Genomic DNA, 18,406 nt, shown 5'->3' with positions numbered 1-18,406 from the left:
AACCCCGTCTCTACTAAAAAATACAAAAAACTAGCCGGGCGAGGTGGCGGCGCCTGTAGTCCCAGCTACTCCGGGAGGCTGAGGCAGGAGAATGGCGTAAACCCGGGAGGCGGAGCTTGCAGTGAGCTGAGATCCGGCCACTGCACTCCAGCCCGTGCGACAGAGCAAGACTCCGCCTCAAAAAAAAAAAAAAATACAAAAATTAGCTGGGCATGGTGGTGGACACCTGTAGTCCCAGCTGCTCGGGAGGCTGAGGCAGGAGAATGGCGTGAACCCGGAAGGCGGAGGTTGCAGAAAGCTGAGATCACACCACTGCAGTTAAGCCTGGGCAACAGGATAAGACCCTGTCTCAAGTAAATAAATAATAAATAAATACATACATAAAAGCACAGGCACTGAAGAGAAACTTTGTTGAGGTGTAATCCACCTGTCCCGCAGTCCCCCCTTTCAAGTGTATGGTGCAGTGGTGATTGGTGCGTTTGTGACTTCAGAACAGGTGAGCCAAGATCACTCCACTGCACTCCAGCCTGGGTGACAGAGTGAGACTCTTATCTCAGAAAAAAAAAAAAAAAGTATAAGATATAGTAGAAATGAAAAGGTGCTGTAATTTGAAGATTTGTAGAGATTTTTAAGAATCAAAAGAAGAAAATGAAGAGACAGAAGTGGATAATTCTGAGAAAAAAACAGCCTAATGAAGTTGACTTGAGAGAGAAAATAGAACATCTGATGGGCGTGTGCATGGACACACTGGGTTTTTACTGCTATCAGACTGTGAAGGAACAGGTAACTCCTGCTTTCTAATGTTTTTGTTTTATTTTTTATTTATTACTTTTTCTTTTTTTATTTTATTTATTTTATTTTATTTTATTTTATTTTTTTGAGACGGAGTCTCGCTCTGTCGCCCAGGCTGGAGTGCAGTGGCCGGATCTCAGCTCACTGCAAGCTCCGCCTCCCAGGTTTCCGCCATTCTCCTGCCTCAGCCTCCCGGGTAGCTGGGACTACAGGCGCCCGCCACCTCGCCCGGCTAGTTTTTTGTATTTTTTTTAGTAGAGACGGGGTTTCACCGTGTTAGCCAGGATGGTCTCGATCTCCTGACCTCGTGATCCGCCCGTCTCGGCCTCCCAAAGTGCTGGGATTACAGGCTTGAGCCACCGCGCCCGGCCTATTTATTACTTTTTCAAGACCGAGTCTCGCTCTGTCGCCCAGCCTAGAGTGCAGCGGCGCAATCTTGGCTCGCTACAAGTTCTGCCTCCTGGGTTCACGCCATTCTCTTGCTTCGGGCTCCTGAGTAGCTGGAATTATAGGCACCCACCACCATGCCTGGCTAATTTTTGTAGTTTTAGTAAGAGATGGGGTTTCACCATGTTGGCCAGGCTGGTCTCAAACTCCTGACCTCAGGTGATCCGCCCACCTCAGCCACCCAAAGTGCTGGGATGACAGGTGTGAGCCACCACACCTGGCCATTTTATTGTATTTTTTAGAGACAGGGTCTCAATCTGTTACTCAGGCTGGAGTGCAGTGGTGTGATCATGGCTCAATCCAGCCTCAACCTCCTTAGCTCAAGTGATTCTCCTGCCTCAGTCTTTTGAGTAGCTGGGACCACAGGTGGACACCACCGTGCCCAGTAGATTTTTTTTTTTTTTATTTGTAGAGATGGGGCCTTGCTATGTTGCCCAGGCTGGCCTTGAACACCTGGCCTCAAGTAGTCCTCCTGCCTTTGCCTCCCAAAGGGCTGTGGTTAATTCCGTTTTTTTTTTTTTTTTTTTTTTTTTTTTTAAATAAATCTTGGGGCTCATACCTACAATCCTAGCCCTTTGAGTGGTGCATGCCTGTGGTCCCAGCTAACTAGGAGGCTGAGGTGGGAGGGTTACTTGAGCTAAGGAGGTCGAGGCTGCAGTGAGCTGTGGTAGTGCTACTGCACTCCAGCCTCGGTGACAGAGCAAGACCCTGTCTAAATAACTGATTGATTAATCAATCTTGCAAAAAATATAAAAAAGGAACTGCTCATTGCTTCATGTTATGAAGCTAATATAACCTTCACACCATACAGGCTAATCTCACTGATGAACAGAAGTATGTAAATGTTGATTATTAATATTAGCAACTTGAATCTGCAGATGATTATGAAGTATTTTTTTAGTTTGAAGATAGTTTATTCCAGAAATGCAAGGATGGCTTAATCATATGGAATAATCAAGGGCAAACCTAAGCCAAGAAGGCTTGAAAGAACAACACTGGAGATATATTGTAGTGCTCTAATAATTAAAATGGTGTGGTATTAGGTTATGAATGGATAAACAGACCAATGGAACAGAATTGCGAAGCCAGATAGAAATCAACCAGTCTGTGGATCTATTAATCTATGGGAATGTCTTTTGTGAGATATGTCAATTAATGGGAAAAAGACCGTTTAAAACTTGATTCAGCGACACTTGACTGTATGGAAGAAAACAAGATTAAACCCTTATTTCAATTCCAGATGGATTTAAGACTCATGTAAAAAAGTAAAACTTTGAAACTCAGAGAACAAAATACAGAACAGTTGTGTCATGCGGGAGTAGGGGAGAAGTTCTTGAACATAATTCAAAAAGCATAAAAGGCATCGATAATTTTAATTACATGAAAATTTAAAAACTAATTTTGGTAAGAGACATCATAAGCAAAGTAAAAAGATAAGTGCTGGTTTGAGAAAGTATCTTTGATCCATGTAATTAACAAAGGGTTAGTGTCTGGACTGCGTGTGAATTTCTAAAAATCTAAGCAGAAAGGCAGGGAGTGGTGGCTCATGCCTGTAGTCCCAGCACTTTGGGAGGCTGAGGCAGGTGGATCACCTAAGGTCAGGAGTTCGAGACCAGCCTGGTCAACATGGTCTAACCTTGTCTGTACTAAAAATACAAAAATTAGCTGGGTGTGGTGCCATGCACCTGTAATCCCAGCTACTTGGGAGTCTGAGGCAAGAGAATCGCTTGAACCTGGGAGGTGGAGGTTGCAGTGAGCCGAGACTGCACCATTGCACTCCAGCCTGGGCAACAAGAGTGAAGCTCCGTCTTGAAAAAAAAAAAAAAAAAAAAAATCTAAGCAGAGAAAGAAACAGCTCAGCAGAGCATCAGGTGAAGAATGTGCCTAACAGGCAATTTACAAAATAGAGACTGGAAGACCGGAATGGCCAGCAGACCTGTGAACCCATGGCTGAGTTCCCTGGTGAGCATGAAGGTGCACATGGACAGGCTGGGGTTGGAGTGGAGCCTTCTGCAGCCACCGAGGCCTCCAGGCCCGTGACACAAAACGAAACCTCCCTGCTGTGGGGTGCGAGTCCGTCTGGGCATTGAGAATGTCATGCGCATTGTCCTCATTTTCCTCGGAGGAGGCCGAGACTGGCGGGGATTAAGTAGCTCGCACACAGTCCGCCAGCAAGTCGAGGGGCTGAGATCCCATCCCAGGCCTCCACGCCCGAGGCCTGCACCCCACATCTGCCTCCCGGGTTTCCCCCACCGCTGCTGTTGGGGAAGGCAGGAGGACTGTGTGGTCCATCGCTCGTGAGTCACTTAGAGGGCGTCCGGTTAAGGGAGTTACTTTTACCAGCAAAGGCCTCTAATCCCCATTCAGTTTGGAAGTGACCTGAGGACACGCTCCCCGTGGCCTGTGACCATCCACACTCAGACGCGCCACACCCCGGGTTCTCAGCCCATAACACCTGCCACACCCGCAGCCTCTTGTAGAGCCCATGAAGGTGACGGCCATCAATCACCATCCCAGCAAGGCATGGGAAGGACGCAGGAGGAAGGTGCAGACGCCGCTCCCCGGGCGGGCGATGGGTCCTCAGAGGAGGAGGTTGGCCCGGGCCCTGCTGCTGACTGAGGGTGGAGGGGGCCCCGTCCCGGGAGACTGCGTCAGTCATGAGCCAGTGCCGTCCTGAGTTAGCCCTCTGCATCCTGAAAGACGGGCTTGACCTGGTTCCCTTTGAAAAATAGGGAAACAGGTCAGGTTTTAATAACTCGCCATAGAAATACCTCAGCTCTGGCTGGAAGGACTGGCTGAGATGTGGACCCACAAGGCACATTCTCTCAGGACCACAGCTCAGCCCCATGAGCAGAGGTGGGTGGAGGGAGGCTTTTGGCACCGCACTTGCCACATCGGAGGCATGTTTCCTGCTTCCCCCCGAGTGGGGTTCCCTGAGGTCGCCCGTCCTGAGGGTGGGGCTCACGTGGCCTGGGCCACACCCGCATTGGGCTGGCTTTGTCACAGGAGGCTCATCTCTGGGATCTGGAGCGGCTGTTTGGGGATCAGACTGCACTGAGTCACCAGGCGGCCGGGCTCACCACACCCAGGTTTCCAGACCTGTGAGTCTCAGGACTTGCACCTTAAGTGTGAGCTTATTCCATGAGAGGGTTGCACAGAAAGCACTTTGTACAGTCTGAGGCCTCTTGATACTAGCTTTCGCCATAAGCTACTTTTTTAAACAAACAACTCTATATTAGGGAAAAAAGTGATTGCTGCTTTTCCGTTCAGGGTCTCCTAGTTACAGCAGATAAAGTTTGAGTTGTGTGCTAACAAATTGCTGAATTTAAGACAGTTGTTCTAATTTAATGGGATCTTGGAATTTAAGTAATTGCTCAGTTTTCTACCAAGTATTTAACCAGAGGTCTTAGCTACTTCTCAAGTTTATTTATTTTTTTATTGGAGGCAGGGTCTCACTGTGTTGCCAGGCTGGAGTACAGTGGTGCGATCACAGCTCACTGCAGCCTTTGACTTCCTGGGTTCACGTGACCCTCCCATCTCAGCCTCCCAACTAGCTGAGACTACAGGTCTGCACCACCATGCCCGGCTAATTGTTTTGAGTACAGACAGGGTCTTCTTGTATTGCCCAGGCTGGTCTCGAACTCTTGGGCTCAAGTGATCCTCCCACCTCCGCCTTCCAAAGTGCTGGGATTACAGGCGTGAGCCACTGTGCCTGGCCTCAGTTTTTTTAGTTGACATGTAATGAATCTGTTAGCTTTTTACCTGTGAAATGTAACAGCGTAAGCAGATCACAAACATTATTTCCTGGTAGCTTCTCTGCACCTTTTCTGGAATTTGAAAAGTTGTGCAGGGCACTTGGGAAGTGCAGTGGGTTTTCCCAGAGCCCTCTCACCTGCACGCATCAGCTGTCTGGAGGGATGGTTGGTACAGTTATAGGGCTGAGCGCCAGGCGGGCACTTGGCCTGTGTGCATCTGCTGTCTGGAGGGTTGGTTGGTACAATTCTAGAGCTGATTGTGTGTCTGCTGTCCTCAGGGCTTCGGGACATCAGGTGGGGTCTCATCCCGCTTCACCTTGCCCCCAACCACGGCCAGAGCCCCCTTTTCTTCAGTCCCCCAGCAATGGTGTCTGCAGGCAGCAGTGGAGAATCCTGGCCTGGTGCTGAGTCCAAGTTGGCCTTTCCTAGTGCTCGGCACATGGAGGGTGCTTGCCTTTCAGAGGAGGACTTGGGACTGAATCTTACACCTAGAGGGTGAGGAACCCTTTGCATGTTTTTTTTTTTTTTTTTTTTTTTTTTTTAATTAAATTTTACAGTACATATTTTGCCTTTAAAAAAAAGAAAAAGAAAAAATACTGCCTTATTCCCATTGCTGGGTGTATTTCCAAAAGAAAGGAAGTTACTTTGTTGAAGGGCATGGACCCCATTAATATGTACACCTATTAGGTATCCATAAATATTAAAAATTAAAAAACGTTTTAGCATTATAAAACTGATAGGTTTAAGAATTAGCCAAACTTGGCTGAGCGCGGTGGCTCAGGCCTGTAATCCCAGAACTTTGGGAGGCCAAGGCAGGCGGATCACAAGGTCAGGAGATCGAGACCATCCTGGCTAACACGGTGAAACCCTGTCTCTACTAAAAATACAAAAAATTAGCCAGGCGTGGTGGCGGCGCCTGTAGTTCCAGCTACTTGGGAGGCTGAGGCGGGAGAATGGTGTGAACCCGGGAGGCGGAGCTTGTGGTGAGCCGAGATCGTGCCACTGCACTCCAGCCTAGGGGACAGAGCGAGACTCCATCTCAAGAGAAAAAAAAGCCAAACTTACAGAAGTTAGAGGAAAAGGCCATCAGTCCTCCACTGCCGGGCTGTGGTGCTCACGTCTGCGGCTGTCCCTGTCTCAGGAGCCCACTATTGTTGCTCACGGTTCTCCCTGGGGAAGCTACAGGCCGGAGGGGCCCTCCCTGCTCTGCCCACCCCAGTTAGAAAGTCTGTCCTTTGCCTGAAGGATTACGTGCTTTTTTTTTTTTCTGTTTAAAGATTTGTTCTGTCTAGCAAATTAAGGATTTCCACCAGTTTCTCATTCTAACCCTAGGACAACTTTATTGCTTGTTGATAATCTCAAATTGAGAATCTGAAAGAGTGGTTCAGTTCAGAATGAAACTGTTTCCGTGCAGGACTGATTTATCACTCTGAACTGAGTTAATACCTAGGTAAGCGTTTGCTGTTCTTATTTTCTGTTTTTCGTGATTGTTTCATCTTTGCAGCTGACTTTAATTTTATTAACTAGTCAGCTTCTAGGTGCAAAAGTCACAGGCCAGCGGGAGGCGGACGTAGCAGTGCAGGGTGGGGCGGAGGGGAAGCAGGTCCCTCCCTCTCGGTCCTCCGGACCCTATGGAGAGTTTCTCGTGTTATCTGTCCCAAGATGTCCCGTGTGTGAGAAGCACTTTACGTGTTCCTAAAAGCACAGGCATGGGTCAGGCACGGCGGCTCACCCCTGTAATCCCAGCACTTTGGGAGGCTGAGGTGGGCAGATCACCTGGGGTCAGGAGTTTCAGACCAGCCTGGCCAGTATGGCGAAACCTCATCCCTCCTAAAACTACAAAAATTAGCCAGGCATGGTGGCGCACACCTATAATCCCAGCTACTCAGGAGGCTGAGGCAGGAGAGTCGCTTGAACCTGGAAGGTGGAGGCTGCAGTGAACCAAGATGACTCCACTGCACTCCAGCCTGGGGGACAGACACACACACACACACACACACACACACACACACACACACACAAAATAAAATAAAAAAATAAATATAAAAGTACAGGCACTGAGACGGGCCTGGTGGCTCTCGCCTGTAATCCCAGCATTTTGGGAGTCCTAGGTGGGTGGATCGCTTAAGCCCAGGAGTTCAAGACCAGCCTGGCCAACATGGCAAAACCCCGGCTCTACTAAAAGTACAAAAATTAGCTGGGCACACTTGTAATCTCAGCTGCTTGGGAGGCTGAGGCACGGGAATTGTCTGAGCTTGGGAGGTGGAGGTTGCAGTGAGCCGAGATCGCGCCACTGCACTCCAGCCTAGATGACAGACCAAGACCCTATCTCAAAAAAATAAATAAATAAAAGAAAAAAAAAAAGCACAGGCACTGAAGAGAAATCTTTGTTGAGGTGAAATCTGCTTATCCCACAGTCCCCCCATTTCAAGTGTACAGTGCAGTGGTGATGGGTGCATTCGTGAGTCTGGCAGAGGTTGTAAGTGGATCCCATCTTCCTGTGACCACACTGCTCCGTGCGGTTCTCTGCGGTTTGCCACGCACATGGGCACCTGGGCTGTGTATCTTAGCATTGCCCTGGGTTGCACGTGAGGAACCCTTGGGTCCCTTTCGTCTGTGTGTGGGAACCTGCACCTCTTTCTCTTCCTGTCCAAGCACTTGGGGCAGCCAACCCGCCGAGCTCGGCGCCGCAGGCTTTCCTGATGGGAATACACCGGTGCCCTCTCCTTGAAATTTCCTGCAGACTGGAGGCTGAATCAAGACCCCACATCAGGAGTCCGTTAGAACAGGCGGGATAAATGCTGGATCCCTTGGCATTATGTCCCCGCCCTCCAGATGATCAATTGGCATCTGGTCACTGGAAGGGGTTGGTTAGTGCTGTGTGTCTGTGTAATTGTGGACTCCTGGGCTGCACACACTGGAGGGTTTTTATCCTTCCTGAAGCTCAAGCTGCCGCATTCGTGGCCAGCGGGAGCCTCTTCTGGTTGGCCTGAGTCCTGTGGATATGACTGTGGTGCCGACGACTTCCTCAAGTCTGCAGGACGGGCTGCTCTGGGCTCATCCCATGGGCCTTCTGCCCCAGACCTGGACCCGCCTGTTTCTCCAGGAAACTCTGGTGTCATGTGCGTCACTGGGCCTTTGTCAGTGTGGCTCCTGAAGCTTGTTCTTGGGTGGATTCCTCGGGATGTGTTTGTGGGAACTGTACTCATGGAGTCCTTGAAGACTGTCGGGTGGAGTCTGGGAACTGGGAGGTGACGCTGGTGTTGACTAGGGTCGAGGTGGCCATGCTGTTGTTTGGGGAAGCACACCCTGGAGCATTTGGTGTAATGGGGCAGTGGGTGTGCAGCTCTGCCTCACACAGTTCAGGGGATGGAGGCAGGTGTGCATGTGCACGTGTGTACCTGTGTGTGGTGTGCGTGTGCACATGTGCGCCTGGGTGTGGTGTGTGTGCGCGTGTGCCTGTGTGGTGTGTGTACGTGTGTACCTATGCATTGTGTGCATGTGCACGTGTCTGTGGTATGCGTGTGCACGTGTGTGCCTGTGTGGTGTGTGTGTGCATGTGTGTACCTGTGTGTGGTGTGCATGTGCACGTGTGTGCCTGTGTGGTGTGTGTACGTGTGTACCTATGCATTGTGTGCATGTGCACGTGTCTGTGGTATGCGTGTGCACATGTGTGCCTGTGTGGTGTGTGTGTGCATGTGTGTACCTGTGAGTGGAGTGCATGTGCACGTGTGCGCCTGTGTGGTGTGTGTACGTGTGTACCTGTGCGTTGTGTGCATGTGCACGTGTCTGTGGTGTGTGTGTGCACGTGTGTGCCTGTGTGTGGTGTGCGTGTGCACGTGTGTACCTGTGTGTGGTGTGCATGTGCACGTGTGCGCCTGTGGTGTGTGTACGTGTGTACCTGTGCATTGTGTGCATATGCACGTATCTGTGGTGTGCGTGTGCACGTGTGTACCTGTGTGTGGTGTGCATGTGCACACGTGCGCCTGTGTGGTGTGTGTACGTGTGTACCTGTGCGTTGTGTGCATGTGCACGTGTCTGTGGTATGCGTGTGCACGTGTGTGCCTGTGTGTGGTGTGCATGTGCACGTATGCGCCTGTGTGGTGTGCGTGCAGATAGGGAGGTGAGGAGGGGAGCAAATGTGCAGAAATGTTCACAGTTGGGGAATCTGATGGGAATGTGGGAGTTCTTTGTGCAGTTCTTACTGTTGATGTTTTATGGCTGTAGGTTTTTTAAAGTTTATTTTTTATTTTGTTGCCCAGGCTGGTCTGGAACTCCTGGGCTCAAGCAATCCTCCCACCTCGGCCTCTCAAAGTGCTGGGATTACAGGCGTGAGACACAGCACCTGGCCCAAAATACCTTTTTTTTTTTTTTTTTTGAGATGGGTTCTCACTCTGTCCCCCAGGCTGGAATGCAATGGCGCGATCTGGGCTCACTGCAAGCTCGGCCTCCCGGGTTCACGCCATTCTCCTGCCTCAGCCTCCCCAGTAGCTGGGACTGCAGGCGCCGCCACCGCGCCTGGCTAATTTCTTGTATTTTGTTGTTGTTGTTGTTTGAGACGGAGTCTCGCTCTGTCGCCCGGGCTGGAGTGCAGTGGCCGGATCTCAGCTCACTGCAAGCTCCGCCTCCCGGGTTTACGCCATTCTCCTGCCTCAGCCTCTGGAGTAGCGGGGACTACAGGCGCCGCCACCTCGCCTGGCTAGTTTTTTGTATTTTTTAGTAGAGACGGGGTTTCACCGTGTTAGCCAGGATGGTCTCAGTCTCCTGACCTCGTGATCTGCCTGTCTCGGCCTCCCAAAGTGCTGGCACTACAGGCTAATTTTTTGTATTTTTAGTAGAGACGGGGTTTCACCGTGTTAGCCAGAATGGTCTCGATCTCCTGACCTCGTGATCTGCCCATCTCGGCCTCCCAAAGTGCTGGGATTAGAGGTGTGAGCCACCACGCCCGGCCCCAAAATACATTTTTAAAAATGTAAACAGAAGGCTGGGCGTGGTGGCTCACGCCTATAATCTCAGCACTTTGGGAGGCCGAGGTGGGTGGATCTCCCGAGGTCAGGAGTTCGAGACCAGCCTGGCCAACATGATGAAACCCCGTCTCTACTAAAAATACAAAAAATTAGCCAGGTCTGGTGGCAGGTGCCTGTGATCCCAGCTACTTGGGAGGCTGAGGCAGGAGAATCACTTGAACCTGGGAGCCGGAGGTTGCAGTGAGCTGAGATCACACCACTGCACTCCAGCCTGGGCAACAGAGTGAGACTCTGTCTAAAGAAACAACAAAGAAAAGTAAACCAAAGAGCAAAACCAGCCCTGCAGCTTCCCTGCTGTGACCTGAGCTGTGTCTGAGAAGGCTCATGCCCCGTGAGGGCGACGCCGACGTCTCCTGGAGCAAAGAGATGCAGAGAGGCTGGCTCGGGTGGGGGGGGGGGGGGTGCGCAGCTGCTGGGTGGGCGCCCGGGTGGCTCCCGCGCTGGCTGTCCTGGCTGTGCCTTCTCGGCATCTCCTCCTGGGCCGCCTCCCATGCTGCAGCCTGCGCCCCCTGGTACCCCGGCCCCACAGCTGTGGTCACTCACAGAGGCAGGGCTATCCTGGTAGCAGCCACCCCTGCACCCCCAACCGCCAGGTCGTGCACCTGGTCTCTGCCATGGTCAGTCTTGTGGCTCAGGTGAGGAGCAGAGACCCTGTCTGTTGGGAAGAGGTGGGTTCCTGCTGTCTGGATGGAAGCTGGGGCTGGGCAGGTGCTTCTTCACAGGAGAGCTGCGACTGGTTTCCATGCACTCACCTGGGCTTCCATGCACACACCCAGGTTTCCATGCACACACCTGGGTTTCCATGCACACACCCAGGCTTCCATGCACACACCCAGGTTTCCATGCACACACCTGGGCTTCCATGCACACATTTGCATCAGCTGCATCCCCTGCCCACCTGGGCGCCCAGCTCCCTCCTTGGCATTGATGCTATTATCTCATTCACATAGTAAGCATTTTTTGATTATCTTTTATAAGTCACTCCCATTGTGTTAATACTGAAGAAGAGGGAGAAATCTAGATAAAGGTCGGAACTGCCCACTACCCCTATCAGTTGGGGTGAGCACCACAAATGATATTTTCAGTGCAAGCCTGGGTTGTCTTTCTGTGCACACGGGATGGCTATTTTAGAAACACGTAGAGTGCTTTGTATGTAGTCACACATCCCATCTTTTTCATTTGACATCATGTGGTGGGAATTTCCACATATCTTGCAGTAATTTATTTTTATTTATTTATTTATTTTTGAGATGGAGTTTCACTCTGTCGCCCAGGCTGGAGTGCAGTGGCATGATCTCGGCTCACTGCAACCTTCATCTCCCGGGTTCAAGCAATTCTCCTGCTCAACTTCCTGAGTAGCTGGGATTGCAGGTACCGGCCACCACGTCCAGCTAATTTTTGTATTTTTAGTAGAGACGGGGTTTCACCATGTTGGCCAGGCTGGTCTCAAACTTATGACCTCAGGTGATCCGCCTGCCTTGGCCTCCCAAAGTGCTACGATTACAGGTGTGAGCCACTGCGCCTGGCCAATGCGGTAATTTTTTAGCTCTCTCCCAATGTCTCCGTGACACTGCAGAGTGTGTTATGCGTGGATTATACCTTCCTTAACTGTCGGTGGTCGGGGAAGAAGAAATGTCTTCCCCTGTTACCTCAGGTTCCCCAGCTGGGCTCTGTACATGGGACTGGCCGAAGACTGAATAATGAGTGAGAAAAAGACTTTTGTTTTTTTTTTTTTTTTTGAGATGGAGTCTCGCTCTGTCGCCCAGGCTGGAGTGCAGTGGCCAGATCTCAGCTCACTGCAAGCCCCGCCTCCCGGGTTTATACCATTCTCCTGCCTCAGCCTCCCGAGTAGCTGGGACTACAGGCGCCCGCCACCAAGCCCAGCTAGTTTTTTTTTTTGTATTTTTTTAGTAGAGACGGGGTTTCACCGTGTTAGCCAGGATGGTCTCGATCTCCTGACCTCGTGATCCGCCCGTCTCGGCCTCCCAAAGTGCTGGGATTACAGGCGTGAGCCACCGCGCCCGGCCAAAGACGTTTATTACCACGAGCGTCACGCACACCCTGGAGAGCACCCGGATCGGGGGACACAAAGCGTGGCTGGAGCCTGGGCATGTTCACCATCCTGGGCAGCCTGTTACCTTCAGGCTTCTGGACAGGGAAGGGAACTGGGAAAATTTAGTCCACAGGCTGCTGTGTGAGGTTTGAGATTCGGATTTCAGGGGTGTCTTTCCTGGTAGGGAGAGGGAGACACCCCAGGAATGGAAACTCCCTTCATAGAAGGCTGCACAAACCATTTAATGTTTTGGCAGCCCAGGAATTCCAGACCAGCCTGGGCAACATGGTGAAACCTCGTCTCTACAAAAAAATAAAAAAATTAGCTGGCTGTGGTGGCGCACACCTGTGGTCCCAGCTACTCAGGAGGCTGAGGCAGGGGGATCACTTGAACCCGGGAGGTTGAGGCTGCAGTGAGCTGTGATAGCACCACTGCACGCCAGCTTGGGCAACAGAGTGAGAGACCCTGTCTCAAAAAAATAAATTGTCTGAGTCTTCAACTCACACCTTTTATGTTCTAATTGGAAGCACCAGTGTGGAGAACTGGCCTGTGAGTGCGTGTGAGAGCGTGGTCTTGGGACTCACACTTGCTCACGGAGGACGATCTGCAGAGTGGAAATCAAGTAAAGGAGGAAGCCACAGCCATGTGCAGACGCCTGTGGTCACCGTCATTGTGTGGCCCGGGCCCATGTCTGACTGCAGACGCTGAGGGGTGTGTAGGGGAGTGTCAGGGCTGTGCCCCGCCCCGTCCTGGCCTGGCAGGCGCCGTCGCAGAGCCTCGGTGACGAATGCTCAGTGTTGGGTGGTTTGCAGAGGTGTGGATGTCCCTAGAAGGACAGGGACAAGGAGCCTTGGGGGGACGGGGGCAAGACCAGGTTGGGAACATCAGGGCCTGCGCCTCAGCCTGAGGGATGAACCCCTTCTGCAGGGAGCAGCCGCTGAGCCGGCGGGGCCTGGGAGGAACCGCCTTGTTCTTGACGTTCAAGGAAGGGAAAGCAGCTGCGGCTTTAATTTAATCCTCCCCTTGGTGGCCGGCTCAGCCCGGTGGAGTTTACGGAATGAGTTCAGCGCCTCTATTTTTGGAAGCTGCTCTAAGCTTCTCTGTATCTGGGGCCAAGGTCAGGCTGTGCATCTCTGCAGACCCCCTGCTGCCCAGCGCTCAAGGCCCTCTGCCACGCCACCTGTGGGACTGGGGCCACCTGCAGAACCAGGGTGGGTACTGATGGTACCTTGCTCCTCTGTCCCCAGCTGGAGCGGGATGTGCTCAGGTAAGAAGGTGAAAGAAGAGGAAAGCGCTCAGAACCCCAGAGGCAGATGCAGAACAAGGATATGGAAGGGAGGCGTTTTTAATCCCTGGTGCTTGCTCACTGAATTGGCTCTCGTTAAATCACCTTCAGAGGCATTAGTGTTCACTGTTAAACCGACTTCACTGTGTGCTTACTCCGAAGAGCAGTGACAGGACCGTGATGTTGCGTCAGCGTTTGTGATGGTTCTGTTTTAACCAAGATATTAACAAGAACAGGCAGGGTGCAGTGGCTCACACCTGTAATCCCAGCACTTTGGGAGGCTGAGGCAGGCAGATCATGAGGTCAGGAGTTCGAGACCAGCCTGGCCAATATGGTGAAACTTTACTGAAAATACAAAAACTAGCCAGGTATGGTGGCAAGCACCTGCAGTCACAGCTACTCAGGAGGCTAAGGTAGGAGAATTGCTTGAACTCAGGAGGCAGAGGTTGCAGTGAGCCAAGATGGCACCCAGCCTGGGTGACAGAGCAAGACTCTGTCTCAAAAAAATAAAATAAAATTTACTGTAACTCATTACATGAACAAGTTAAAAAATTACATAGGAAACACAAAAGTGCTTTGGTAAGACAAATGTCCATTCGAAAGAAGGGCACGCTGTTGGAAGTATTTATCTGAGTACATTTTATTTCTATTGTGATTATAAAGATAATCTTCGAGCCCTCATTAAACAAACAGTCCCAGATCCGAAGCACTGTCTGCAGAGACACAGGAACCCGGCGTCACTCCCTGGGGGCCACACCTGCCCTGGGACCCGAGTGAGGCGCTCACCTCCACGGGCAGGATGTCCACAAATAGGCAGATGAACCAGCGGGACACCACCAGCGTCCACAGCACAGATAATACCACAGCACAGATAAATACACAGAACATAGAATGTACCATCTTACCCACGTTTTTCCCATGAGTGGCACAAGGGCCGCTCACCTCGCTGTGTAACCATTGCCGCCGCCCTCTCCAGAGCTGTTGCATCTTCCTAGACTGAATCTCAGTCCCATCACTCCCTCCCTCCCACTGCTGTGGCCTGACTCCCTCCCTTTCTAAGGCTGAATAATACTCCATCGTGTGGACATTCACATGTTGCCTGTCCACTTGTTTGCCGACGGACACGTGGTTGCCTCCATCTCTTGGCTGTTGTAAATAGTTCTGCTAGGAACATGGGGGTGCCAGCACCTCCTTGGGACCCTGTTTTCCACCTGCAGATTTTTTTTTTTTTTTTTTTGAGATGGAGTCTTGCTCTGTCTCCTAGGCTGGAGTGCAGTGGTGCGATCTCAGCTCACTGCAACCTCCGCTCCCAGGTTCAAGCGATTCTCCTGCCTCAGCCTCCTGAATAGCTGGGGTTACAGGTGCCCGCCACCACACCTGGCTACTTTTTGTAATTTTAGTAGAGACAGGATTTCGCTGTGTTAGCCAGACTGGTCTTGAACTCCTGACTTTAGGTGATCCACCCACCTCGGCCTCCCAAAGTGCTAGGATTACAGGCGTGAGCCACCACACCTGGCCCTCCACCTGCAGATTTTAACTGATGCCTAGCCAGGCGGCATCCAGCCTATCCCTCCAGCCTCAGGGACGTCCTGAAAGGCCTGGCTGTGGGGGTCGCTCCCCACAAGCCCTGTGTCTGCAGGCCTCAGCCTGACTCTTCCTCTCCAACTTGGTCCTTCCCTCCTGGGAGGGGTCCCCCCGGGGTGGCCCTGTTATCTTCGTCGGGCTCTGAGGGGAATGGGGCTTGTGGAGGTGACAGGAGTGTCTCAGGGTCTCTTCTCCCCGCTGCCTGGCAGATTACTACAGCCCGGCCATGCTGGGCCTGAAGACCGACCAGGAGGTCCTCGGGGAGCTGGTGCGGGCGAAGCTGCCGGCCGTGGGGGCCCTGATGGAGCGGCTGGGCGTGCTGTGGACGCTGGTGGTGTCCCGCTGGTTCATCTGCCTGTTTGTGGACGTCCTGCCCGTGGAGGTGAGCGCCTCACTCGGGCCCCGGGGCAGGTGTGGCCCCCAGGGAGTGACGCCGGGTTCCTGTGTCTCTGCAGACAGTGCTTCGGATCTGGGATTGTTTGTTTAACGAGGGCTCGAAGATTATCTTCCGGGTGGCCCTGACCTTAATTAAGCAGCACCAGGAGTTTATTTTGGAAGCCACCAGCATTCCAGACATTTGCGATAAGTTTAAGCAGATAACCAAAGGCAGTTTCGTGATGGAGTGTCACACATTTATGCAGGTGAGTGTCTGTAGGGCTGCACGTGGCTCCGTCCCCTCTCCCAGGGGGCCCCACCTCACCCGGAGGGTGCACAGGACGGGCACCAGTGAGCACAGGGCACAGGACGAGCTTCCAGCTCTATCCTGCATCTGCCCTCTGTGCCTGGCCTCCCAGGGCTTTCCTGTCTATGGCAGCCCTGTCTTCTCGGCCCTGGCACTGGGGACGCTACTCCTGGTCCTAATGGCTGTACTCATCTGTTGTGTGTGGTGCCAGAAGTGTGGTTTCCCAAGGCCCGGCCTCTCCACTGGGTCCTGGGCCTGGCGCAGGCCGTATAGACTCAGGCCCTGATGAGGGGGTCGTGGGAGCTGCACTTGGCAGGCCTTCTGAGACCAAGACGCTAGGAGAGGCTCAGGCCCAGGATGCAGCGTCAATAGCTTCCTGAGAGGGAGTGGAGGCTCAGGGCCACTCTGGGTGCAGCATGGCAAACGTGGGCGGTATTTCAGCAGCCGGGGCTTCATCAAAGAGAAGATAATGTTGGCTGGGCACGGTGGCTCATGCCTGTAATCCTAGCACTTTGGGAGGCCAAGGCGTGTGGATCACCTGAGGTCAGGAGTTCAAGACCAGCCTGGCCAACACAATGAAACCCCGTCTCTACTAAAAAATACAAAAATTAGCCATGTGTGGTGGCTCACGCCTGTGTAGTCCCAGTTACTTGGGAGGCTGAGGCATGAGAATCACTTGAACCTGGGAGGCGGAGGTTGCAGTGAGCTGAGATCGTGCCACTGCACTCCAGCCTGGGTGACAGAGTAAGACTCCGTCTCAAAAAAAAAAAAAAAGTCTAAAGGAAGCAGATGGTCTTTTCTTCAACTGCTTGATTCATTTAACATTTTTGAGCAGCAGAGCTGCGGTCCTAGGCCCCAGGGCAGGAGTGGGATGGTGACAATCTGTGGGTCACCCCAGAACCCCTGGGAGGTGGGCGGCTCCTCCCTCACCTCACACGAGGCCCGGCCATCTGTCTGCCACAGTCTGGGAGAGCTAAGGTAGAAATGTGTTGTTGGGTTTGTTTTTAAACTAAGTGTTTGCCTTTCAGAAAATATTTTCAGAACCTGGAAGCTTATCCATGGCCACCGTCGCCAAGCTGCGTGAGAGCTGCAGGGCCCGGCTGCTGGCACAGGGGTGAGCGTGCCTGTCTCCTGCGTTGCTTGTCTCCGCACAGACGGCGATTCTCCTTTCTAGAGTTGACACTGGACCAGCTTTCACTGCTTTCCTTTTTAGTGTTGTAAACACTTGACATCACTACACTTTAGCTGTGAATTTTTTAAAAGAGCAGTTTAAAATCAGGTCATTCTACCAGCTTTTGATTAGTTATGAAGTCATACTTTTTAAAGAAAACTTTTTACCTGAGATACCAATAATATATAAAATGTGAGATGTGGGTTTGTATCTAATAATGTATGCCAACACTTGTGAGTTTGTGATCAGTTTCTCAGCTGACTGGAAATTAATGCAGTGGTCACTGAGGCCTTCCCAGCGGCAGTGGACATCTTCCGTTCCTTTCTGTGGCACAGCGCTCAGTTTGTGTGAGGCTTCTGCACGTAGTAGGTGATTTCTCTTTTAGCAAGGTCATTTTTTTCCCTTCAACTTTTAAGTTCTGGGTACAGGTGGAGGGTGTACAGGTTTGCTGCATAGATCAGTGTGTGCCATGGTGATGTGCTGCACAGATCATCCTGTCACCTATGAAGCCAGCATCCCTTAGCTCTTCTTCCTGATGCTCTCCCTGCCCCCAACCCAACAGGCCCCAGTGTGTGGTGTTCCCCTGCTTGTGTCATGTGTTTTCATCAGAAGCTCCCACTTGTAAGTGAGAACAGGTAGTGTTTGGTTTTCTGTTCCTGTGTTAGTCTGCTGAGGATAAGGGTCTCCAACTCCATCCATGTCCCATCAAAGGACATGCTCTCATTCCTTTTTATGGCTGCATATTATACCATGATATCTATGTATGAAAGGTAATTCTTTTAATGATTTAAAAATTATTTTACATGAATGAACCAGACAACTGTGCCAGGAACTCGGGCCATTCCAACACCATTCCCTACATCTGGCACCGAGACCACCCTCACCCCCCGTTTCCCTGACACGCTTCTCTCTGCACTGAAAACACGCTCGACTCCGTTTCCCTGACACGCTTCTCTCTGCACCGAGACCACCCTCACCCCGTTTCCGACACCCTTCTCTCTGCACCGAGACCACCCTCACCCCCGTTTCCCTGACACGCTTCTCTCTGCACCGAGACCACCCTCACCCCCGTTTCCCTGACACGCTTCTCTCTGCACTGAGACCACCCTCACCCCCGTTTCCCTGACACGCTTCTCTCTGCACCGAGACCACCCTCACCCCCGTTTCCCTGACACGCTTCTCTCTGCACTGAAACCACGCTCACCCCATTTCCCTGACACGCTTCTCTCTGCACCGAGACCACCCTCACCCCCGTTTCCCTGACACGCTTCTCTCTGCACCGAGACCACCCTCACCCCCGTTTCCCTGACACGCTTCTCTCTGCACCGAGACCACCCTCACCCCGTTTCCCTGACACGCTTCTCTCTGCACCGAGACCACCCTCACCCCCGTTTCCCTGACACGCTTCTCTCTGCACCGAGACCACCCTCACCCCCGTTTCCCTGACACGCTTCTCTCTGCACCGAGACCACCCTCACCCCCCGTTTCCCTGACACGCTTCTCTCTGCACCGAGACCACCTTCACCCCCGTTTCCCTGACACGCTTCTCTCTGCACCGAGACCACCTTCACCCCCGTTTCCCTGACACGCTTCTCTCTGCACTGAAACCA

The 18,406-nt window shown here is 52.0% G+C and overlaps 1 protein-coding gene across 2 annotated transcripts in view; it reads left to right on the top strand.

Annotated features, from left to right (window-relative positions):
• GRTP1 (growth hormone regulated TBC protein 1) overlaps window positions 1-17,041 on the top strand; it is a 38,868-nt gene extending 21,827 nt beyond the window's left edge. For both annotated transcript variants that reach the window (XM_010368924.2, XM_010368915.2), the window contains 3 exons: window positions 15,153-15,325; window positions 15,399-15,584; window positions 16,654-17,041. In XM_010368924.2, coding sequence (XP_010367226.1) covers window positions 15,153-15,325; window positions 15,399-15,584; window positions 16,654-16,743 — 449 coding nt within the window. In that variant the 3' untranslated portion in view covers window positions 16,744-17,041. The remainder of the gene's footprint in view (window positions 1-15,152; window positions 15,326-15,398; window positions 15,585-16,653) is intronic.
• The last annotated feature ends 1,365 nt before the right edge of the window (window positions 17,042-18,406 follow it).

This window comes from Rhinopithecus roxellana, chromosome 18 (assembly GCF_007565055.1).
Source record: "Rhinopithecus roxellana isolate Shanxi Qingling chromosome 18, ASM756505v1, whole genome shotgun sequence".
NCBI lineage: Eukaryota > Metazoa > Chordata > Mammalia > Primates > Cercopithecidae > Rhinopithecus > Rhinopithecus roxellana.
Note: the sequence above shows the minus strand (reverse complement) of the source record. Positions and strands in the feature narration are given on the sequence as shown.